Raw genomic sequence first — 25,337 nt, forward strand, 5'->3', positions numbered from 1 at the left:
GGCGGAAAGGGCGGGGCGGGCGCGGCGCTGAGGGAGGAGGCGGCGGCGCTGAGGGGAGCGAGGGGCGGAATGCCGGGCACTAAAAGGAGGTTGTGGGACAGCTGAGGGTCGGTCTCTTCTGCCAGGCAGCCAGTGATAGGAGAACGGGGTATGGTCTCAAGCTGCGCCATGGGAGGCTCAGGTTGGCTTCGGGAGGAATTTCTTCGTGGAAAGGGTGTTGTGGCATTAGAAGGGGCTGCCCAGGGAGGTTTGGAGTCCTCATCCCTGTAGGTGTCAAGGCACTCAGTGCTGTGGTCTGGGTGACAAAAGGTTGGGCACGGTCTCGGAGTTACCTTTGACTGTAATTCTGTGGGTATTGAAGGGACTAGGAGGAAGGGCGTGAGGCGGCAGCTGTGAGGGGAGCGGGAGCGTGTTGTTGATTTTAGGAGCTCTGTGAACAGAGTTCACCTTAGAAACAAGGCATTGTTTATACAGCGCAGCGTGCGAGGAGGAGATTCCCGCAAATCAGCTTGCCAAGGGGTAAAAAGTTACATCTGTTATAGAGTAAAATTCACATGAACACGCCCTCTTACTGCATATCCTCCGCCCACCTAAGACACATTTATTTGGGTGATGTAATCTTAACGTACGATTTGAATTAGATTATTTCCTTCACTAGGCAAATTCCTCTCGTACAAGTAATTTCACATAAGTTACGTTTACAAAAGGCGAGAAGAAACCTGGAAGTCATACAGGACAGCGGGAGGGGGACGAGAGGGAAGGCGGGAATGCTGACAGGGAAGGGAAGGGAAGGGAAGGGAAGGGAAGGGAAGGGAAGGGAAGGGAAGGGAAGGGAAGGGAAGGGAAGGTGGGGGATTCTGAGGGAAGCAGGGTAGGAAGGCCAGGAGCGGGGATGGGAGGCGGCATCACTGAGTGGAGCTGCAAGGAAGGCGGGATTGCTGAGGGGAAGGGGAAGGAAGGTGGAAGGCGGGATTGCTGAGGAGAACGGGAAGGAAGGTGAAAAGCGGGATTGCTGAGGGGAAGGGGAAGGAAGGCGGGATTGCTGAGGGGAGCGGGGAGGAAGGTGGAAGGCGGGATTGCTGAGGGGAACGGGAAGGAAGGGCGGGAGGCGGGATTGCTGAGGGGAAGGGGAAGGAAGGTGGAAGGCGGGATTGCTGAGGGGAACGGGAAGGGAGGTGGAAGGCGGGATTGCTGAGGGGAACGGGAAGGACGATGAAAAGCGGGATTGCTGAGGAGAACGGGAAAGAAGGGCGGAAGGCGGGATTGCTGAGGGGAACGGGAAAGAAGGGCGGAAGGCGGGATTGCTGAGGGGAACGGGAAGGAAGGGCGGAAGGCAGGACTGCTGAGGAGAACAGGAAGGAAGGGCGGGAGGCAGGATTGCTGAGGGGAAGGAAGGACGGTGAAAAGCGGGATTGCTGAGGGGAACGGGAAGGACGATGGAAGGCGGGATTGCTGAGGGGAACGGGAAGGACGATGGAAGGCGGGATTGCTGAGGGGAACGGGAAGGACGATGGAAGGCGGGATTGCTGAGGGGAACGGGAAGGAAGGTGGAAGGCGGGATCGCTGAGGGGAAGGGGAAGGAAGGTGGAAGGCGGGATTGCTGAGGGGATGGGTCAGGGAACCGGGCGGGAGGGGAATTGCGGGATCCCTGAGGGATCGCAGCGCCCGGGTCGCTGAGGAGAGCCGGGCGCCAAGGGAGGCGGGATCGCTGAGGGGAACGGGAGGAAAGGCGGAATTGCTGAGTGGAGGCGGCTGAGAAGGAGCCGGGATCGCTGAACGCAGCGGGAAGGGAAGGCAGGCGGGAAGGAAAGGCGGAAGGTGGAATTGCGGGATCTCTCTGAGGCAGCGCCCTCAGTACCCCGCGCTCCGGTTCCACCCCTGAGGACTTTGCTCCCTCCCGGGAATTGTGATAGTATCGACCAACAACGGCCTCACTATTTATTACTTGGTTGTAGAAATTCAGTTTATTTCAGCATTTAACAGAAAACAAAGCCCTTAATAAAAACTCAGTTTTCGACATGCTCACGCTGGTGTGTCTCCTATAGACATTGTCACCCATCACTTTTTTTCTCTTGGGGTAGGGATGGAGATAATTAAACAGTTTACACTGATCCCAAGCTAATTTTTTTCATATTAGCTACACATATAAAGGTTTATTTTATTAAGGACAGGCTGCTTATCTCTCCAAGGAAGGAATCAGCAGAATCTCTGTTGCTTTTCCGCAATTCCCTGATACATAAAAGCTCACAGTTCCCTCTGTTCTCTATCCCCAAAATCCTGAAGAGCTTATAAACAGATTAACATACAAACTATGAAGAAGGACTGTATAAAAGCAGGGAGGCAATCCAATCTGTGTCCAGCAGAATCGAGGAGAACAGAGAATGTGCAAAAGCAGCGCTACAGCATATTACTGAAATTGCTTAGTACAGAAATGTATCTTTTTAATATTTTAGCAGAGTAGCATGGTCAGGGCGGAAACGTGGCACTAATTCCCCCAGGCAAACCATGGAAAAAGGAAGAAGAAAATGTTCAAAAGCCCTGCTTCATAAGGAATTTTTAATGTCAATAATTAAGTGATTAAAAACAAACCAAAGAGAGTTCTGAGCCCAAAAGCTCAAAACCTGTTTGTTTTTCTTTTTTTTCATGTTTGCTAGCTGCTCCAAACAACCACACAAATGCTTGTTCTAGACTTTAAGCGTGGGGTTGTCTTGCACTAACAACTTCTGCAGTAAACAGAATTACAACATGTGACATAAGAAAGGGGGGAAATCCTGAAACTGCACAATCAGATACAGAAAAAAACATACTACAGATCCTCATGCCAACGAAGAGCATTTAAACCTGGCATTCAGAATTTCTTTTGTTGTTCAAACCACGTCATGGGAACAATTTGAGCTTTGTGCAGGCAACTGAAACCCCTCCTGTGGTCTCCACCAGTTTATTGATTAAAAGATAAAGTTTCTGCTGCATGTTGTCGGGGCAGAGGAAGGAAGGCCAGGAGAAAGTTTCTTTCTGGACCCTACTACACCACCCAGTGCTACCTGTGGTCACAGGTCCAAACTTAGCGTAAGGTTTCAGAAAGCTGTGGTATGATCACACGTCAGTTTCATCATCAGGAAGCAAGACTGTTCTTCTCAGTTTATTAAGCAAACACCCCTGAGTAAAGAGGCTGATATCCACTTTCTTCTTTCTTGCAGGTAAGCACGCAGATGCTCAGCATGGCGAAGAACTGGAAAAAGAGGGAGTGCACAAGGGACTTAGTCCTGCTGTGCTTCTGTTTCAGTTGTCAGACTGAACACCTACACAGCGGATGACTTCATCATGTGAAAAAAAAACTCATTTAAAAATACGTCTGCACAAAGCATTATTTTTGCATACCAATTCCCAGCAACAGTTCTGGCTGGAGTGTTTCCTCTCTGGTTTGTAACAGTGATTAATACATTCATATTAATTCCTAGTTATCTTTCCATGGGGAAAACTTCAGTGAAAGGCTGCGATTGTTCAGGGATAAAATGAGTTATCCAAGTTATTTAAACACACCTTTGGACAAGGAGTGACTGGAATGGCTTCCCACCAGGAAGAGCAGGGATGGATGGGATATTGGGCAGGAATTGGTGGCTGGGAGGGTGGGCAGGCCCTGGCCCAGGGTGCCCAGAGCAGCTGTGGCTGCCCCTGCATCCCTGGAAGTTTTCCAGGCCAGGCTGGATGGGGCTGGGAGCAGCCTGGGACAGTGGGAGGTGTCCCTGCCCATGGCAGGGGGTGGAAGGAGATGGGGTTTATAAGGTCCCTTAACACCCAAACCATCCTGGGATTCTGTGACTATGATAAAATGGATTCCACACTGAATTTCCATCCCAAATCCCCTACTATCTTTTGAATCCCTCCCATCATTGTGAGGCAGATGAAACAGAGACAATTGGAAAAACACAAGTGAGGAACAGAGTCTACTCCAGAGACAGAAGGAAGCTGTAGGCTGTTAGGACAGTGAAGATGAAGAAGACCCGAGATCCAAGGGCAAACAGTATATTTTCCATGAGGGAAGAGAGGAGTGTTTACCTTTACAATGGCAAACCCCAGGATTACAAGCATGGCATAGCTGATAACGCTCTGCAGCCCAGACTCCAGCTCCTGTGCACAGCCCTGCCATGAAAGAGAGAGGTAAAAACATGTTAAAATGATCATCCAGCTGGAAGCTTTCATTATTTCCCTCCCAGCCCTCCCAAGGAAGCAGGGCCTGGTAAGGCCTGTCTTATCAGCACTGCAGGTTTAAGGAAATTGGACAAGAAATCCATTCTTGTCTTCCAGACCTGATGGCTTATTTCTTCCTGCACGAGGAGAGGCACTGACAAACTGCAATTTACTGACACTTGCTGCATCTGAATTTCCTCTAGCATGGGTCATTTAAACAATAGCCCAAAACTCAGAGCCATCAATAGTACCTATGAAAGTCAACTCAGGGGCTTATGCCCCAGACTGGAGAACCTGGTGTGGAGTTAATGGAATCATAGAATGGTTTGGGTTGGAAGGGACTTTAAGGTCATTCAGCTCCACCCCCTGCCATGGGCAGGGACACCTTCCACTGCCCCAGGCTGCTCCCAGCCCCATCCAGCCTGGCCTTGGACACTGCCAGGGATCCAGGGGCAGCCACAGCTGCTCTGGGCACCCTGGGCCAGGGCCTGCCCACCCTCATATCTCATCTACACTGATCCTCTTCTAGCTCAAACCCATTACCCCTTGTCCTGTTGCAACAAGCCCAGTTAAAATGTTTGACCTCATCTTCCTTACAGGCAACCTTTGGGCCTTGGCAGGGGCTCTCAGGTGTCCCTGCAGCCTTCTCTTGTGCAGGGGAGCAGCCCCAGCTGTGCCAGGCTGGCTCCAGAGCACAGGGCTCCAGCCCCTAGAGCATCATCACCCTCCAGATTCAGTGTGATCAGTCCAGGTGAGTCTGTTCCCCTGCCCCAGATCTGTTTAAACAACTACACCTACATCCCTAAACTCTGCCTGGTGTGCTTCCCTCCACGGTTCCACCTGGCTGAAAATGGACATGGCCCAGCTGTGACACCGAGCCCCTGATCCTCACCCGGGTGTTGAGTTCCTGAGGCTGGTCCAGGTGCCCGGTGCAGTTCTTGGCCTCTTGCTGGCAGCAGCTCTGAGGAACACTGTTGTTCCCAGTGGAATTAAACCACTGGGTGGTCGTCCAGTCGCTGTAGTTCTTAACCCCGCAGCATTGAAGCTACCAAACACAGGACAGTGACACAGCAGTTATTGATACATGACATTATACATATGCATTACTAGTTACATTATATATATATATAAAAGATATGTTCATACTATCAATGCTTGTGGTGAGTTAAACCCCTCTTAGGCATAGCCAGAGATGCCAGTAGTTCGCAGCAGATTTACAAGCAGCAGTGCTTCAGGAAAACAAACAGATGTAATAAATCAATCTCCTCCACACACTATTACATCCCTCTTAGTTTATTCTTTGTGAGAGCTCCAACAGGAAGGTGACAGGGTAGAGTCCTCCATCATGTGGCTATTTCATGGTGTGGTGTTCTCAGCAGCAGTTATTCATTGCACTCATTTGCTGGGATGCAAAGGTCACTCACATCAACCACATCCCTCCCTACAGGAGCATCACGCCTGCAGCCTGGACACACCAGCTCTGCAAGTGAGGAGCACCCTCAGCTGCCTTGGAGAGTTGGATGCTAAACACAGAGCCAAGCTCCAGGACACTGCCCCACTCATCCTTTCCCAGCCTAAATTCCTTGTTTAGGACCCAACTGTTCTTTTCCAAACAATGCTTAAATATTTTCTTACCTTTTCTTGCAAGTAATCCACAACTGCAGACTCTGAGTTTTTGCCATCGTACTTCTCAAAGACAGAGCGCATTGTACCTTGCACATCAGTTTTTACCTGTTTAGACAGAGAAAAACAATGCAGATGTGAGAGCTGAGAGAGAGGTTTTAATGTGAGAGCGGAAAATTTTATCTGGTGGAAACTGCAAAATATCTGTATCCCAAATAAGTCGGGGGGAAAATTAGAAGTAAGAAAAATCACCAATGTTTTAGACAGAATTCAGGTGGCACTTAGCCGGAATCATGTGCTTGGGTAGAAGCTTGTCACCCTTGATGGCAAAGCCCTCCTTTGGGAGCCTCAACAACTGTTCAATCCAGCTCAGAGATTGTTGTGATATCTTCCAGGTACTTTATATATTCACCGTGTTCCCAGCAAAGACATCCCCATTCCCATTTGCACTGCAGGTTGCAGGACAGGGGATGAAGTAAAAAAAAAAAAAAAAAAACCAACGCAGATAAATTGGAATGATCAAACAATGTGAGACCTATTCTTTACTTTTATGTTGGGACAGAGATGCTAAAAATACTTAACTTACCTTTTCCCTGTAAACAAATCCCAAGACAAAAGCGGACACTTCGGCAATGAAGATAACCAGGATAATGGCCAAGAACTGAAAATAAAAAAAGAGAGACAGTAAGAGAAAATCCCACAACACTTGAATTCAACTGCCCAACACACTTCACATTAATCTACAGCAGTAGGTGATCGTTACCTCTTATTGCCTCGCCAATCAAAATAGTTCCCAAAAGATAATTTAGAATAGAAGAAGCTGTGGCTGCCTCACCCCTGGGATTGTTCAAGGCCAGGTTGGGCAGGGTTTGGAGCAACCTGATTGTATTGGTTGACCTAGTGTAAGCTGTCTCTGCCCATGGAAAAGGGGCTGGAACTGGATGAGCTTTAAGGTCCCATCCAACCCAAACGTTTCAGGGATTGTTGTGCGTGGCTGGGACAATGACTGTGGCTCCATGGGCTCTGTGCCTGATCCTGAGCACTGCCATGGCTGAAGAGCCTGTGGAACACTGCACAGGGTGGGTGTCAAAGGGGAGAGTGCACAGATAAACCAGCAGCTGGGTCAGGTACGTTGTGCACTGCTTGTTGGGCTCACATTGCCTCCAGGGCACGACCTCTAAGCGAACCTTTCTGGATTACTTTTTAAAAGTAATTCTGTGAGCAGCCGAGGCATGAGGACTAAAGTCAGCAGAAAAACTGATACACATCTGGTTTGCTTGCTTAGAAACTCGTATTTCCTCCTGCTCCTTCACCACCTATCTCCTCAAAACTTGCTGCTCCCACACTCATCTTCCCTGAGCCCGCTGAGGCGGATGGGAGCATCCCAGCTGCAGGTGACTGGCACAAACAAGCGGTGCTTCAGCAGTGCTGCGACCACGACCTTTCCCTTTGTCCACCTCCCGAGGTCCAGGAGCAATTCATGGAGCAAATTGCCAACCTTATATAAAGAATTACAGGCCACAAAAGTTTAAGTAGCACAGTAGTAGGAATCACAGGGTGAAGGAAAAAATTTTAGAGCACTGTACAGGGGGGTTTTGTATGTTGTATAGGGGGGTTTGGAATCCTGTACATGGGGGTCAGGAGTTCTAAGATGGAGGGATTTGGGCGTGCCCTGTCCTTCTTCTTTCTTCTCCTTGGCATCCATGTTCAGGATGATGTTGGCATGTGTGGATTGGTTCATGGTGAAGGTGCACTTGCCAACAAGGGCAAAAAGCATTGGAAATTGAAGGTAAATATCTTATACGTAGTTTTCACTATAAAAGAGACAACCGCCCTGTGGGCAGGGGAGAGTGCCCTTGGCTGTCTTGCTGATCAGACCTCGGCTGGACAGACAGAAAAACTTTGTAGATAAGGAACAATAAACTCAACTGAAGACCAAAAGCAAGAGTCCAGACTCCTTCTTCGAGAGCGCGGCCTGCCCAGAACCACCTTTTCCCGTGCTGGGGCAGAGACAAGTGACAGCCGACCCCGGCACCTGCTCTGCCAGCGGGAGGCAGGCGACACCCAGGAATGTGGCAGCGACCCCGCGGTGACACTCACCAGCCCCAGGCCGACGCGGGACTCGCGGAAGGTGGCGCAGCAGCCGATCAGCCCGATGATGAACATCACCACGGCCACGCAAATTATGATCACGGCTGGCAGCAGGGCGTACTTGTCCTGCAGAAAGTTGTCGTAGCTCTTGTAGGTGTTGATGACGTACGCCCCAACATAGCTGAGGCCCGCAGCTGCCGCCTGAAATGCAGGAAGGAAAAGTGATCAGCAGCTGTTTATTAAGCCTCTGACCTGGAAACTGGTCATGGATTGTTTTCTAACTGTGATTTTAGAAATAATGGCTGCAGTGTGCAAAGAACCGGATGGAAAAAACTCTGAATCTGAAACTATTACCTAATTTAGGCATTCAAACTTCAACACAGAGAAGACAAAATTCACCGTATTGCTTCCTTGCTAATAAGGCACCACGGGAGCTGAGCTGAAAGGCTGGTGTCTGTAGACCTGCATCAGTGTCTTTGCAGAATGCCAAGCTCACACTACATCCCACTCAAAGATGCATTAGGAGGAATCAGATCACCACAGGGTTGTTTGTTTGTTGTTTTTTTGGTTTTTTTTCCCTGAGAAAAAACTCATCCTTTGCATTCTCATTAACCACCAAGGCAGGCACGAATGTACCTAGTCTCAGCAAACAGTCCCTCCTTTTCCTGGAGGAAACAGATTTCTGCAACCTCTAAAATAATTGCTCTCCCAGAAGGATGTTTTGCTGATTGAGGCCAAGGTAGAGTGCAGTGGCAGCTGCCCTGGTGACCAAAGATTTTTACCCACTGCACTGGGTACAGCCCTGGAAACAGCACCAAAAGACTCAGCCATGCCCTTATTGGTGGCATAAAAAAATTCTCTCAAGAGTCAGGATGGCTCATCCACCCTCTGTAATCCTGCAGCACAAGGAGAAGGAAGCACCCCCTGTATTCACATTCTGGAAACTTGAGGGAAACCAGCTGGTCTGTTTTCTACAGGTCACAGCAGGATTTCATCACGCAGCCTTGGAGCAGGTTGTTACCTCCCCAGCACTGTACGTTTTAATTAATCAAACACTCCTCGTGCTGGAGCTAGGACTTGGCTAATTCCTTGTCCTTGTTTGGCTCTTTCCCCTCCAGCCAGGTCTGCTGCCTGCCCTTCAATTACAGGAAGATCCTTTGTTTCAGACAGCTCCCATCCCGTAATCTCACATTCCTGGATGCTGTCTGTACCCCAGAATTACTGGGATCAGATGCACCAAGTGAGGAAGCCAGACATTTAGCACAGGACCTGCAAGATCCTGCTGCACTGGGGCTCAGGTACAGCAGGTCCTCTGCAAAGCGGAATATCAGGAAAAGGAACAGGATCACCAATTCTCAACATGTTGTTTGTTTTTCTTCTCCACATGCACTATGTTTTCAGATACGCTAATGGCTGAAGTGGTTGCTAAAGCTTCCTTTCATTTTTCCTCTCTTTGAGGGAAATCTCTTTCCTATTTCCCAGTCTACAGGTGTACGGTGACCATGGCTTTTTCCTGTGACCCCTTTTAGGGATGCAGGGAAAGGATGAGACCACTTTATCTCAAAAGGCACCACTGCCCTCTCACTTCACCGCAGGAATGAGGAGTTGAGGAGGAGCAACCTCACCTTCTCCCTCAACACTCTGTTCCTGAACTGAAAGTGGGACAGGAATGGCAGCAGCAGTAAAGTGTCACAGCAATGGGCCCCTGGCCAGGTAATAATCAACACAGACTCCATGTATTCACAGAAAGCTGATAATTTAACTTATTAAGAAACCCATTGCTTTTTTATACCCTAGTTTGCTACAGGTGCAATTGATTGGTCCTCCAATCCAAACACCGTGACCATTGGCTAATTAAGAAGCCACCCTTTGGTAAACAAATCTCCATAACACATTCCACATGTTCACAACACCAGGTGCAGCAACTGAAGATAAGAATTGTTTCTCATTCTTTTCTCTGATCTTCTCACAGCCTTTCCCAGACATCATTCTGGGAAAGTTGTCTTTTCTCTCTGTGGCCACAGAGCTGCTGCCACAGAAAAGGTGGAGGTGGGGACTCCTCACCTCCATCCTCCTCTGCCTTCAGCTGCACAAAAAGGATGAAGGTGCATGACTCAAAAAGTGTATCCTGTATTTCTGGCCTGGAAGGCTGGATGCACATGTCTGTCCACCTACTCTCTGCTCTGAAACAGCATCATCTGGGCAAGGACAGTCACAGGGGGGGCAAGCAAAGTTGTGCCAGGGCCTCACCACCACAGGGAATTATTCCTTCTCAATATCCCATCTCACCCTGCCCTCTGGCAGAGGGAAACCATTTCACCTTGTCCTGTCAATCCACTCTCTTTTCCAAAGACCCTCTCCACCATGGTGGAGAAACATTCTTCATTTTTCATCCATACTTCATTTTCCATCCATTTCCAGTGTGCTCAACAGGCAATACAAAGGAAGCAGCACAGGACATGCTAAAGAACAACCACCTGTGGGGAGCTAAGAAAGACCTTGCTGCAAGTAAAAGGCTGCCACAAATTAAGAAAACAAATAAATAAATTATGAAGCCAGTTCACAAAAGACCCCTAAATTCAGGACCAGCAAAGCTCTGTGACTGCAAGACAAAACCAGAAGGTCTAGTGTTAAGTTCAAGGACCTCAGATGTAAAGCACTTTTACAGTGGGTTTTATTGCAATACTCAGGCTTGCCTTGTTTCTGGTCAGAGACAAAGCACAACCAGCAAGAAGTTTACTGAAATTTCCAAACTTCTGCTTCCAAGTAGAAGAAGGAAGTGTAATGAGGCAAAACCAGAAGTCTTTGGGAAAAGACTTAAAGGACGATGACCACAGATACTGCCACAACTTCACCCAACTTTTCACCCATGCTTTTTAATTCAGTGGGAAGAATCCTGAAGCCTTGAAGAGCAGGGTCACTTAGGAATGGAAGGCATCACAGCTAACGACCTCTTCCCTGATTTTTGCAGGTGAGTCCCAGAGACAAGTTTTGAAAGCAAAGATGAAAAATACTTCAGAGCTTAAATCAGAACTCTTCCCTTAAGCCTTTCCAGAATTTAAGGCAAATCCAAAATCCGGTGGAGGGATTTTTTTTCACCTCAACATCACAAAGCCTACGGCCCATTCCTAGATCTAAGATGAAGAATACTAAGTCATGTATATGTTGAGTATATGGTTTAGTACAAGGACAAGCCTTTTGCATTGCAAAAGATGGATCTCAAAGTATCTGATTGGGTTTCTGTTGGATCTCAAGAAATAAACAATCCCCCAAACACAAAAGCCAGTCTGAGCAATTACTTTTGAGGAGGAATAGATCAAATACCTCCTTTTCCATGATTAGTCAACCACCTGCTCAAACCATCTAAAATGACACAAAAGGATGCAAGGATAATGACAGGAAATACACTTTTTGTCACACTTTTTTTTGCTCTCCTGCTTGCCAGCGTGCTTGCATCCAGGCCCAGTGCCCAGAAGGCTCCCACAATGTGGGCACAAACCCCTGGGCAGCCCAGGGTGACTGGAGGTGGATGTGGGAGAAGCACCTCCCTGGGCCACCCTCAGCCAGCACAACACCCACCGCTGGCCCTGCCCTGCCCACGCAGCCCCTGCTGACTCACCAGCCTCCAGGAAACTGCTGCTCTTCCTTTACAGTGCTGGGGACTTCCTTAAGACAAGATGACGAGATGAGGCAAAAGGAAATTTTGCAAGAAAGCCCCCTTTCACAGCTGGGCAACAGAGCTGCAGCCTCTGCTGCCTCACCCCCATAGCTTGCACCCTTCAAGGACCTAGCACCGGAATAATTCAATTTTTCATACCCCACGCCCTTGACAGAAAGCAGAAAAACTATTTGAGCGTGAAAAAGTGAACTCCTTGGGGCTGAGTGAGAAGAAAGCCAAGCTGTGACAGTCAGCAGATTTTCCCTGAGGTTTGGGCAGGGCCTGGGCTCACCAAGCCCTTCCACGCTTAGCTGAGGCAGGGGAGCAGGTGCACAGAGGACAAACACAACATGGGGGGACTCTCAGTCACACACACACACAGAACACCGTGAATATTCACTCCTCAGTCACACAACGCACACAGCATGGTGAATATTCACTCCTCACTGACATAACACACACAGAACACCGTGAATATTCACTCCTCAGTCACACACACACACAGAGCACCGTGAATATTCACTCCTCAGTCACACACACACAGAGCACGGTGAATATTCACTCCTCAGTCACACACACACAGAGCACGGTGAATATTCACTCCTCAGTCACACACACACACAGAGCACGGTGAATATTCACTCCTCAGTCACACATACACACAGAGCACCGTGAATATTCACTCCTTCCCATGAAACAGAACCCTGGGCTGTTTCACTGATGCAGAACAGGACAGCTGCTGGAAATAACTAATTTTATGTATTTTTAAAATGCCACAAGCCTCTTTGTGTTCCTCTGTTTTTATATGCTGATGACCAAAAGCCCCTACCCTTTTCAGGAGGCTTGTAGCCATGCAAATACTTCATGCCACTTAATCACAGACATAGAAGGGGCTGCTTAAAGCTTCCTCTACACCACTGCTCTGAAATACATGCAAATATTTTATATATATATATCTTTCTTCTTCTATCAGTGAGGCAGAACAGGTGCTTTTCCACCTTTACTTCTCTGTTTTCATAAGCCAACCTTCCGTGATGGCTGAGAACAGAGGTTAGTGTTCGTTCACAGTTATCAGCACAGGCTTCTTTGTCCCCTGCCAAGCCCAGATAAGGTACAGCAAAGGAGCCAAACTACCAACAGGATGTTAAAAGGCAGTGTCTGCTGCTTGGAGGATTTGGGGTACTTTTTAAAAGTTTTCTCCCACCATCCTCCCATTTCAGATTGTTGATTCTATGACTCGATCTGCTACTGCAAACTGGTATAAGACTTTATTTTGAAAAGGCTGGAAAATCAAGAATACAGAGTAACAAAGCTGTAGTGTTAAAAGGAGAAGCTGAAGAACAGGGTGAATTCTGCATTCACCCCGTGTGTCCAGCAAGATGCAGCCTCTATACAGGAAAAAATGGAGGCTGTGAGACTTACAGACATTTCTCCTTTGTCCTATGGGACATTCCCAGGGCCAGGACTAATATCCACCACATCATAAAACTCAGGCTGGCTGGATTTCCCCTGTATCATAAACTTTCTATGGTCAAAGACAGATAAGAGAAATAATACCATTTTTCATGACACAGTAAGAGCAGCTGTCTTCTACAGCAAACTACTGCAAATACAAACTGGAAGAACTATGAATATCCACACAAACCCTTTCTGAACCACTGCCACCTAACTCATCATTAGATAGTCAGCTCACAGAGCTGCCTGAGTTAATTTTAAGGCTCAAATCCCACTTTTTTCACCAGTATCTTTGCATAATCAGGTGGAAATTATTATGTCAATTATTCTTCAATTATTACTTTGCCATTTACAGTTATTACTGCTGTGCTGGCCCCATGTCTCTCAAATCTAGCATCAGCCCCCAGCAACACTGGTCTCAGTTACAACTGCCCATCCTCTCCTTAACACAGAAGGCACTCCATGTCTTTGTTTTTTGTCTTTTTTTCTGTGTACAAGAAGTGGTTTTGATTTACCTTGACAGATAAATCTTCTGCTCGAAAGATTTTGCACATTTCCTCCATAAATAATGTATTTTATTACCCAACAGCCAGCTTGCATGACAAAGGGAATCACTATCTGGCTCCCTTGCTGATTTATTGTACTACAAGATTTATTCTTCCACTGCCACAGTTTCAAGTCCTCCCTGCCTGCTGCACTACTCCATTTCCAGGGAGGCAACAGGTTTTTTAAGGACTTAGGGGAAAAGAAAGGCACTGAGCACTTTTGAGAAAGCTTTCTTCACTTTATCCTCATTTTAACCAGTTTAAAACTCCCCTCAGTCCACATGGACCAGGCGCTTCCCAGAACTGAGAGTCTCCCTTGGAGGCAAAGCAAAGAGAGTGACCCCAGCTCAGCACCTCCAATCTCACAGGCACACCTTTCTCTCCCTTTTCCATCCTGGATTTAGAACTCTGCCAGCTGGAAGGGACCTCCTGGCTCCAGCTACTCTTTCCTACCCTGCTTACAGTGTTCATTTCTCTAAGTGACAAATCAGGTACTGCCATATTTGTGTTCTGTGGCTTCACCCAGGACAGTGTGTGAGTGCTTGGTCGCTGTGAAAAAGGTTTCTGATGTTCAGAGGGACCAGGCTGTGCTTCAGCTTGTGCTCACTGGGTACTGACAGCATCATCTGGGCAAGGACAGGCACAGAGGAGCAGAGCTGCTGCTCTGGGCACTGTGTGCCAGGGTCAGGAATTCCTTCCCAAGATCCCAAAATCTGTCCCTGCCCTCTGGCAGTGGCAGCCATGGCCTGTGTGCTGTCCCTGCAGGCCTTGTCCCCAGTGCCTGGGCAGCTCTCCTGGAGCCCCTGCAGGCCCTGGCAGGGGCTCTCAGGTGTCCCTGCAGCCTTCTCTTGTGCAGGGGAGCAGCCCCAGCTGTGCCAGGCTGGCTCCAGAGCAGAGGGGCTCCAGCCCTGGCAGCATCTCCGTGCCTCCTCTGCACTGGCTGCAGCAGCTCCACGTCCTTGTGCTGCTGGAGCCAGGGCTGGGGCAGATGGGGTCTCCTGTTGGTACACAAACTTGCTCTTCCCTCAGATCCTCATGTTGTGAAAACACTGATTTACAAAATAATAAAAAATATGGAACTCAGCATGTTGGCTTTGGATTGGAGCAAAAAGCACCAAAGCTGTGAGCTCCTACCAGGCTGCCCTCGATTCCAGCAGCACCAGCAGCCCCAGGAGAGAATTCCTGCCAATCTCATGCCAGTCATTACCCTCAAACTAAAACCTTCAAATCAGTTTCCTCACATGAGCTTACAGATGTGAGGCAGAACCCAGACAACTGCTCTGAGCCAGCTTACACCAAGCCACAGCAGACTCACCAAGGTCTGTTACACCTAAATATTCAGCTGGGATGTGCAACTGGGGACACGTTTCAGCCTGCCTTCAAAACACACCTCAGGGCTGCTTGCTGGGTATGGTGGGAAGCGCTTGCTTTTTCCTTTTCTTGCTCAAATGAAAACAATGAGCAGCTGCCAAAAGACTCTGAAAATCTATGTCTCTCTTTCAGGAGAAAAAATCCCCAAACCTAAACCAACATTTTCTTGCAGTTTACATGCTGCAAAACCACACACTCAGAGGGGATTCTGGGTGTAGTGGGCTTGTTTTCAAGCTATATTAAGTGAATATCCACCTTAAGAGTTGCTTTAGCATGCTCCTTTCTGTTCCCCAAGCCTAATTCCGAGGTTATTTTCCCATCCCTAAAAGCCAGCACATACCTACAAAGCACAAACGGTGGGATGTCCTCAGAGACATTGTACAGCAGTGCAAAACAAGGAATCTTGCCCCAATTCCTACGACTTCTAATGCTTAAACCCCTGCCTTTGGCTGAGGGTGCTGCTGTTAATCACAGTCACAGAGGCAACAGGACCTGGAGGAGGAGAAACCCATTTTCACTTGTCAGAACCCCAATTTCCACTTGCCAGAACCCCCCTTTCCACTTGTTTTCTCCCCAAATGCTGCAGGGCATGAGCTTGCAGGGAGTGTAACTTCAGCTGAGCACGGACTGATTTATCAGCCAGTGCCAGGCTGTTTTGGATCTGAGCAGCCTGTTTGGACACAAAAACACCCTGTAGTTCAATATTTGCCTTCAGAACCACCCCAATTTCTCAATCAGCTGTTACAGGCTCAGGCACCAGACGCTGCAACTAAACCAAGGTGCACCTAAACCACAGCAGAGCTAATCCTAAATCTTGTTAAGAGGTATACCAAAATGGGACCTCTTGAGCTCTTGTAATTACCACATGCACTTCCACAACATGGAACCACGGAATCCCAGAAGGGTTTGGGTTGGAAGGACCTGTAAAGCTCATCCAGCCCCACCCCCTGCCATGGGCAGGCACACCTTCCACTGTCCCAGGCTGCTCCAAATCTTGTCCAGCCTGTCTGGAACACTTCTGCTTCTCTGGGCAACCTATGCCAGTGCCTCACCACCCTCACAGGAGCAATCCTTCCCAACACCTTCCCTGAATTTCCCCTCTTGTCAGCGTGAAGCCATTCTCCCATCACTACAGCTCCTGATGAAGAATCCCTCTTTGGTTTCCTTGCAGCCCCTGTCAGACACTGGAAGGCTGATTTCCACACGGTCTCCACACAACTTCCTCATCTCCAGGCTGACCACCCCCCCCTTCTCAGCCTGTCACACTCTGGTTTTGGTGACCTGCAGACTGGGAGACCTTTGAAGAGGTCTTTAGGGATGGACACACAGCCTGGCCATCCCCTCCACAGCCACAGGGCCCCTCCAGCTGGGGTTGCTCCTCCAAATCTGCATCACTGTCCCAACACCTCCCCTGTGCTGACCACACAGCACCAGCACCTTCATTTTAATTTACTCTGTGAGGCCCCTACACAATACAGCAAAGCCCATTCTCCTGAAGGCCAGTTCGGATACGCTTCCTGATTTTGGGCAGAACAATTTCAAACAAGGAGCAGCTTTACCCTTTCTAGGCATGCTCAAAAGGATCACACCAAAGTGCCTGGGCATCAGCCCCATCCTGTGACCACTGCATCATGTGGCTGCTCTGATCTCACCATTCAGAAATGAGCTAGAAATTGCAGAATGGCTGGGGTGGAAAGGGACCTTAAAAATCACCGTGGCTCCACCTGCCAAGGAAACCACCACCTTCCCCTTCCCTTCATCAATGTAACCTTGGCTATTCAATACATTGTTCATTAAAAGCATCCAAGACATTGTTCATTAAAAGTATCCAATACATTGTTCATTAAAAGTATCCAGATTTCTCTCTGACTGAGGCTCCGGAGCGAGCATTCCCAAAGCACTCATTACTGGCATGAGAGATTTCAAGCCATTCACACATGCAGGAATTCTTCTTGTGGGTAAGTTTATACCTCCAAATCACTAAAAATTATTTAAAGTGAACCACAGCAATATAGTGAGTCTTTGAGCAACCTGGTCTAGTGGAAGGTGTTCCTGCCCATGGCAGGGGGCTGCACTTCTTGCCAGCAGATCAAATGCTGCTCTCTCAAATCCCCTGGTCCTACTAAAGCCCCCTGGGCAGGAACTTGTGCCTCTCCCTGCAGTTGGACAAGTCAAGCAAGGAAACTGAAGAAGTGCCCACTTCTGCTCAAAAGTGAATGGGAAATCTGGGGAAGCAGGATTTTCACTGCAGGACCACCTAAGGCAGCCCTCTGGTGATGAATCAGAATATGCTGCATTGGAGGGGACCCACAAGGATGGTGGAAGTCCAGCTCCTGGTCCCCAGCACCACCAGTGGATGCCAAACCCCCTCTGAAGGCAAGACCTGCTTAGCAACTGCAGGTGAGCAGGGGCAAGGTGCTGCATGCTTTGAGATTAAAAGCGACCTGGAAGGCGTTTACTGCATGTTATACAGACATACTGGAGCATGAAGCTTCCATTTAGTTTTAACAGTCTCAGTTTCTTCCCTCGGACCAGGAAGTGAATCCCAGCATTTCACCTCTCTCCTTTGAAAAAAGCACCGTCACATCCCACCCAGCCCAGCCCCCTCAAAAGACACTGCCAAGGACATCGTGGTCTGCTCTGACCCTTCCTCTCCCTCCTTTAGGACCCAGGAGATAAAGCCTGCATCCCCAGCCTTAACCTGGAGCAGGCCAGCACCCACTCACTTGCACCTAATTGGTAGGTGCTAAAGAGCAGAAGAGGAGGTGGGAAGGACTCCCACAGCCTGAAGCACCACCCGTGGTAACCTTGTAATTAAATAATCTTCAGTCACTGAGTTTTTGGGGGAGTTATGAATGGATCCCTCACCCGCAGCATGACCTGCACGTACAGTGCTGAGCCTGGTGCTTAGGAGAAAAGCTGCTTTTTCACCTCATTTAGGAAGCCCGAGTTGTCATTGTGGAAGATCTGACTTCCTTCACTCTGCATGGTAACGATGAGAAATCCAAAAGAGGATTTTTGCCTTTTTAGGATATTCTTAAGTAGTAACTTCTGTCAAAGAACCACATCTGCACCATCTGCTGACTACGCAGGTGGTGAATTATTTTCCATAATCACTTCTGAGCTGGGAAAGACCTGCAGCATGCAATGTCTGGACATGAATTACTCCTTGGAGAAGGGCTCTGATGTTCTTTGCAAATCCTGTTTTCACAATCGTCTGGAGCCTTGTGCTTACAGAGCCCCGACTGTCAGAAACGTTCTGCAGGAACATAAGAGAATCAGTCCCTCCATCTCCACCCTCCTAAACCAGAATTCCAGGTTCTGCAGTTCTGCTGCTGGAATGTGATTACCACACATAATGGTGGCAGCAGCATCTGAATGCCGCAGGTACTGGGCTGCACTGCTCTTACTGGGATGAAAACAACCCAAAGGGCTGCTCCGGTTCACCCCAAATTCATAGGCCAGAGATATGCACAAAGATCATTACTGACACTCCATGGAAGCAGATGACCAATCGCAACTGGAGAGTGCTCCTACAGCAGAAGGAAAAGCACCAGAGACATTTCTAGGAGGATATAAGGCTGTTCCATTTTCAAAAAGCCAAGCAGTGATGCTAACCCGAGGTACACCTGTTCTGAGGCCCGGGGGCTTTCCACATACAAACAGAGGGATGCTGCAGTGTTTCTCTGTGGCTACTTCAAAAATCAAAAACAAAAGGAAATCGCCACAAACCAAGCAGACACGGAGAGCTCATGTCAGCTGGTGTGCAGCAGTGACTTGGCCTGCAGCTCCATTTGTGCCAGTGGCTCAGGAGCTACACGGAGCACATGCGGCAATAAATTGTGCTGGGCCTCCATAAAGGAGGCACAGGATGGAGGGGACGAGCTCCTCACCACAACCAGCAGCAAGCCATGTTTTTACAGAACGGAACCACACCCCACGGGGCCCCAGGGATTAATTCGAGCAGGATTCCTTCTTCTGCCTTATTTTTTTGTCTCCTCATGTAGCGTCTCCCTTTGGAAAACTCCGGTTGTTCTCTTCAGGAAGAGTCCCTGCTACACCCAGAGCAGATCCAGGCCCTGGCTGCTGCCAGCAGGCTAAGACATCCCTGGAAAAGCCCCGTCTGGAAAACACCCAGGTGCTACAGAGCAGCCGTGAACCCCCAGCCCACGGCCCCACACATCTGAGGTGTGACACAGCCCTTCCCTACAGCAGCACACAGGTCCCAGGGCGGTCCATGGTGATGGTTTTCCAAACATCCCCATCCAGGGGGAATGCCCCAGCCGGGTTACCAGAACAATCCCCAGCTCTTCTGCACAGCCACGAGCCCCCGGCCCCGCTGTCACTGCCACGAGGCAGCCGTGCCAGGAGGACACCCCCAAACCAACGCGGGTCAGGCTCAAAAGTGTACAAACCACCCTCATTTTCAGACTTGCTTGTAAATAATTATCACGGAAGTGATTTGGAAAGCCGTAACTGTGCCAAGGACATAGCTGGAACAAAGTTCTCAGCAGTTTTCCTCCCCAAAAGTCTCCTCGCCCCAAACATGGAGCAGAGCCCTTCTGCAACGCCCTCGCCATGCAGCTCCAAGCACAAAACGTGGCTGTAGACTGCTTTAACTAAAAACACTACTAAAAAAAACGGGTACATTAAAAACACGCCACGAAGACAACAACGAGCAAAAAGAGCCACAAGCTCTGACCTTATTTTTTTTTTTTCCTTAGAAACTTAAACCCCTAAATCTCCTTGTTCTTTAAAACCCCGTACTTCGGCGTTGCTACAGAAATGCAGCAGAGCTCAGTGCCCGCTGAGTGCGGGGTCGCGGGCGCGTCCCCCTGCCCGACCCCGTCCCCCCGGCCCGGGACAGCCCCGCGGTACCCAGAAGGCGAGGCTCAGCAGCAGCAGCACGGTCTTGGAGGTGATGACTCCGCAGTCCATGTCGGCGCAGCTCTGGGGCTCTGCCGCTGCCGCCGCACCAGCCCCGGCTCCCCGCGGGGCCGCCCCCGGCCCGCCCCGGCACGGCACGGCATGGCCCGGCCCGGCCCGGCCCTCCCACGGGACGCGATTCCCCGTGGCCGAGCCGGCAGATTTCCAAGCAGGGGGTGGGAAGTGCCGGGAACAAATGTCAAAGCATATTACTTTTGACTTCAGCGTTGTTTTGGGGGTTTTAGGGGTTTTTTTTGGTGCGTTTTTTCTTTTTTTTTTCTTCTCCCAAAACTTCTGCAACTTTCCAGCGAAGTTACACTAAGCCCTGTGGAAAGCTCTCACTGCAGCACAAAGGATTACATCAGATTTGCCTTCCCGGGCTGCTAACCCACGGCTATCTCCCCTTCATCCAGCCTGTTTGGGTCTATCGGAAGCCAATCTTCTCCACCACATGCTCCACGAACAGCAGGAATGTGTGGATCAGTGGTGGGAATATGCAGATCCGTGCTGGGTTAACAACTGGACTCGGTGCCCTGGGCTGATCCCAGCGTGGGCAGCAGGGCAGGGGGATCCTGCCCCTGTGCCCTGGGCTCAGGTGAGACCCCACCTGCAGAGCTGCCCCAGCCCTGGCTCCAGCAGCACAAGGACGTGGAGCTGCTGCAGCCAGTGCAGAGGAGGCACGGAGATGCTGCCAGGGCTGGAGCCCCTCTGCTCTGGAGCCAGCCTGGCACAGCTGGGGCTGCTCCCCTGCACAAGAGAAGGCTGCAGGGACACCTGAGAGCCCCTGCCAGGGCCTGCAGGGGCTCCAGGAGAGCTGCCCAGGCACTGGGGACAAGGCCTGCAGGGACAGCACACAGGCCATGGCTGCACTGCCACAGGGCAGGCACACATTTTGGGATGTTGGGCAGGAATTGGTGGCTGGGAGGGTGGGCAGGCCCTGGCCCAGGGTGCCCAGAGCAGCTGTGGCTGCCCCTGGATCCCTGGCAGTGCCCAAGGCCAGGCTGGATGGGGCTGGGAGCAGCCTGGGACAGTGGAAGGTGTCCCTGCCCTCACAGGGGGATAGAACCAGATAGTGTTTAAGGTTGCTTTCAACCTAAACCATTCTGTGACTCCACAGCACAGGTTTGGACACTCAGAATACATTCCGAATGCTGGAATATGAGGCTGAGCAGGTATAAGGAGAGACATTGGAATTCAGTGGCTGCAGAGATCTGTAAATGTCACTTTATTCCCATGATCCAAGCCTTGTGCGTTTACAAACCAGCTGGAGGTGCAGGACTGGCAGCCAGGGCTTTGTTTTTCAGGGCAGACCTTTGGCAGCCCGAGCTGAGCTGATCCCACCCCTCGGCAGGGCTGCAGGATGCAGCGGTATCGAGTTTCCTGCCATTGCCCCTTCCTGGCAAAAATCGCTGTGATGCAGCGTCTTCTGGGGAGATGGATTTTGGAGGGGATGTGCTGAACCAGCTCTCCAGCAGGAAAGCAGGAAAGGGAGATTATGGACAGCCTCTGCCCACAGCCCATGAATTTAAGCTGCAGCTGCTTTGAAATGCAGCAGACATTCTGTGCCGGCTGCTGAAAAGAGAAATCTCCCTGCAGAAAGTGGGGAGAAGCTGATATCCCAAATTAAATTCCTTGGAGAGCAAAGATCAGCACAGAGTCAGAACTTGAGGACTGCTCACAGAGGTCCTCCTACCAGCAAGGCTCTCTTTGCCATCATAGTTTCTATTACAGCACTAAATATTAACAAAGTGTGTTATTGTGGAGTATTTTTAAATTTAAAAAAATCAGCATTTTCACTTTTCCTTGTAGTGTGGCAGGCAGACAAAGAAAAAGAAAACCAAACCAAACCAAGCCAAACAAAAAAAAACAAAAAAAACCCCAAACAAACAAAAAAAAAAAAAAAAAACCCAAAAAAAAGCAACCAAAAAACCCCTAAACAAAACAAAATAAAAAAAAAACCCAAAAAACAAACAAACAAAAAGTCACCTGGAAACCATTTCTCCTAGTTTTATAGGAATGACTGGTAATCTGGGGGAAATAGTGTGAAGAAAAATGGAAGGGCAAAATCTGATGTGTGATTTAAAATGAAACATAAAGAATGAAAAAAACAAAACCAAAAGGAACCAAAATGCCAACCAAACCCCACCTTTCTTTAATATCCAGATTTTGTTACCAATTCTGTCACTTGTTAGCTCACTAAAACTTTTTAATTAGAAATATAAGAATAGTAGTTTCACAGTGAGAAGAAAATGGGACCCTTAACAAAAGTGTTACCACCTGTGTGCTGTTTGTTTCAGAACAAAGTGTTATTTAAGATCAACAGTGGCTAGTTTTTTATTAAAGGTGATCTAGAAAGTAGCTTGCCAGAAGAAAATGTGCCCTTAGAGATCTATCCCAAACATTACAAGAAGCCCTGGCTGTGATATTCTGCACCATTTCCTAACAAATTATTATTAAAATCAAGAGATTCCTGTTGAACATGAGATTTTAAAACAGCAGTAAGTTGGAATTTTCACAGCCAGCTTTGGAAGGGAGTTGGGGAAAAAAGGAAGTTAAAACTACCTAACCTGATAAAGCCCCAAAGGAGGCTGTGTTTCCAGAGCTGCTGCCTACCATAGAGCTCTTGCCCTGGGTAAATTGTTTGGGTTTGCTGAATTTCAGTCTGAGTCAGTTTAGGAAACATAGTGGTGAAACAACAGGTTTCCCACTGGTTTGTTTGTTGCACGTTCATCAGCGTGGCTCAGTGGTTGGTACTGGAAGCTGTAACATGTGATAGGAAAAGGACCTTCACATTTCCCCTAATCCACCAGACAACCACAACGTAAAGATAAAATTCCTTTCTGCGCAATGAGAACATGTATCTGAAGATATGTCTATTTTGTTTTCCTCCTGCTAGACTAAACAACTTCTCAGCTCTGATACTTTCCAGAACTCCTTCTCTCCCACTAACTTTGTTTCTCTTGAAATGCCTGGAAACCCAGCATGTTCCCCAAGGGTGGTAAAGAAGAGGTCACCAGAGCTCTCTGCCTTCTGCTGCAGCACCCTGGCCTTGCTGACTCACTCCCAGCTTGTGATCATCTATTTCTGCCCAAGGAACTGCTTCCAAGTCAGCTGCTCCCCATCCACTTCTCCTGACTGCTCTTGTCCAGGTGGGCGATCCTGCTGGTGTCACAGAATCCAAGAATCCCAGGATGGTTTGGCTGGGTCTTAAAGCCCATCCAGTGCCACCCCCTGCCATGGGCAGGGACACCTCCCACTGTCCCAGGCTGCTCCCAGCCCCATCCAGCCTGGCCTTGGGCACTGCCAGGGATCCAGGGGCAGCCACAGCTGCTCTGGGCACCCTGGGCCAGGGCCTGCCCACCCTCCCAGCCACCAATTCCTGCCCAACATCCCAAAATGTGTGCCTGCCCTGTGGCAGTGCAGCCATGGCCTGTGTGCTGTCCCTGCAGGCCTTGTCCCTTCTGTGCCACATCTGACTTTTCAGCCCTCTCCTCCAAATCCTCATGATCTCTTGGAACCTCTGTTTCTATTGCAGTCCTTGTCCTTAACACCTCCACGTGCTCCCCAGATAAAAAATCTGTTTCTTCTCCAGGTTATTACTGAGATTTAAACCCACAGGAGGTGGGACAGTAACGCAGGTGACACCAAGCCACAGGTGGGGACCCAGGGGCTGCTCCAGACAGACCACGGGGATGAAAGTGCTGTGGGGCACAGGGAGGTGTTAGAGCCTTATCACATTAAATATACTGCTTCTTTCCCCACAAGACCTGTTACCCATCAAATAAGGAAATGCAATTAGCATGAAACTGTTTGTCCTTCATATATGTTGCCTGGCATTTGTCTCTATTTTCCTCTTGCCTGCAAATAATTTCCCAGTTACTTGTTCCATGGTCTCTTTGATGTTGTTAATCAGGAACTGAAGTTAACTGGCTTGTGATTTCCAAGTGCTTTTTTTTTTTCCCTCAGTCTGCCAGCACCTCACCTCTCTTCCAAAAGCCCACTCCAAACAGTTCTTAGATGGCTGGACTCACTTTCTAAGTCTTCTGGGAAAAAGCCCATAGCAACAAATTCATTTGAGAGCCATCAGTTGATAAACCTCTGTGTAACCTGTCCTTTTCTCATTCTCCCACTGACTTTAGCCCTTTTCCCCTACTTTTGCTGTGCCAGCTGCTGATTGTGCTGGACATTTTGGGCCCCCACTGCAGTGAGGACAGAAAATCAGTCTCCCATGATTGGCATGTGAGGATGACGCAGAAACATCTTCATAGTACATGACCTTATTTCTTGGAATCATTTGGGTCTGTTGAAAAGACTCATGTAAAAATAACAGGAAGGCAAATTTACAGTCAGCAGAGATTGCTTTCTAGCTAAAAAGAATAAAATAATATTTTATTGACATCATAAAATTAGCAGGTAGCCAAGTTTGAAAAACTCAAATACTTTCACTTCCTCTTTAAACACTCCAGCTGGGTTACACAGTCAGTTCTTCTCTCAGGCATGAAAAAAGTGTGTTTCCCACACAAATATCCACATTTTTGCAGTAGGGAAATTGTTCCTGCCTAGAGTTGGATTAGGAAGGGAAAGACTGTGCATGGCTCTCCATCCCATGCCAGCAGAGAGGTTAGCAGGGCAGCATTTCCCTGGAGTGTTCATGTGCAAGGATCCATGTCACTAACTTGGAATTCTGATTTCTGCCACAGCTCAGCACTCTGCCCCAGGCAGCACTGCCCCAGCCCCGAAGCTGTGCCTGCAGGGAGCTGCAGCCTGATGCTCTGCTCTGCTTCAGGGACTCTGATTTGCTGGGAGGGGAATTTTGACCTTGCTGCTGATCTCACCCACTTTGTGAGCTGTGACTGAGAGCAGCCAGGAAGGATGTAGGTGGTGAAACTCCAAACGGTGCCTGGTGAGCTGCTCTGTGATATCCCCTTCTAATTACAAACTACAGATAAAGCAACTTGGAGAGGTACAGTCTTCCTGGTGAAACCTGGAGCACACAGGGAGAGTAAGGAGATGTTTTCTGAGATGGATCAACTCTTGGGGCAGGGAGGTAGGGAAGTACCACAGGCAGCTTTATAAAAATAAAACTGTAAATCCACTAGTAGGCTTTGGTCTGTCCTAATCATGCTGGAATTATTCACTCCCCTCTCACACCATGTTCCCTTTATGTAATTACCCTTTGCTCTTTCAAGGCTGAGAGAAAGGAAGGAGAAAAATATCTTTTCTGCTTGCCTGTGGCTGTGGAGAGAGGGAAGCAGCTGATCCTCCACCCTCCCACCCCCTTCCACCGTGGGGATTTGGGGTAAAAAGGAGCGTTTGTCAGATGGCGCCTGGCCCAGACGTGGTTGGGGAAGAACTCTGATCTTTGCACTTCCACATCGGCACCACAGTGACCAAGCAGGACTCATGCACGCAGCTGACACCGCCAGCCATGGCCAAAGGCAGACCTGTCCCATCAGCTGCCTCCCTCATTCACTCAGAAA

General features: G+C 49.0%; 1 protein-coding gene and 1 long non-coding RNA gene across 2 annotated transcripts; one reads left to right on the plus strand and one right to left on the minus strand.

The window, feature by feature from the left end:
• Positions 1 to 31: 31 nt before the first annotated feature.
• LOC135289930 (uncharacterized) lies at positions 32 to 7,891 on the plus strand. The gene is made up of 3 exons (XR_010352663.1): positions 32 to 181; positions 4,788 to 4,939; positions 5,636 to 7,891. It is a non-coding gene; the product is annotated as an uncharacterized LOC135289930 (long non-coding RNA).
• Positions 1,938 to 19,963, minus strand: LOC135289929 (tetraspanin-36-like). Its single transcript, XM_064403796.1, has 7 exons — positions 19,810 to 19,963; positions 7,912 to 8,103; positions 6,398 to 6,472; positions 5,824 to 5,919; positions 5,081 to 5,233; positions 4,057 to 4,140; positions 1,938 to 3,229 (listed from the first exon to the last, which is right to left on the minus strand). Exons 1-7 carry the CDS (start codon positions 19,867 to 19,869, stop codon positions 3,143 to 3,145), a joined length of 747 nt encoding a protein of 248 aa, XP_064259866.1. The 5' UTR covers positions 19,870 to 19,963; the 3' UTR covers positions 1,938 to 3,142.
• Between the last annotated feature and the right edge of the window lie 5,374 nt (positions 19,964 to 25,337).

This window comes from Passer domesticus, chromosome Z, assembly GCF_036417665.1.
Source record: "Passer domesticus isolate bPasDom1 chromosome Z, bPasDom1.hap1, whole genome shotgun sequence".
Taxonomy (NCBI): Eukaryota; Metazoa; Chordata; class Aves; order Passeriformes; family Passeridae; genus Passer; species Passer domesticus.

Coding starts and splice junctions, on each gene's coding strand:
- LOC135289929 (XM_064403796.1), bottom strand. CDS start 19,869: ATGGACTGCGGAGTCATCACCTCCAAGACCGTGCTGCTGCTGCTGAGC. Junction 5,920..6,397: donor GATTTGTTTACAGGGAAAAG/GTAAGTTAAGTA, acceptor CTGTCTAAACAG/GTAAAAACTGATGTGCAAGG. Junction 4,141..5,080: donor CTCAGGAACTCAACACCCGG/GTGAGGATCAGG, acceptor CTTTCATGGCAG/GGCTGTGCACAGGAGCTGGA.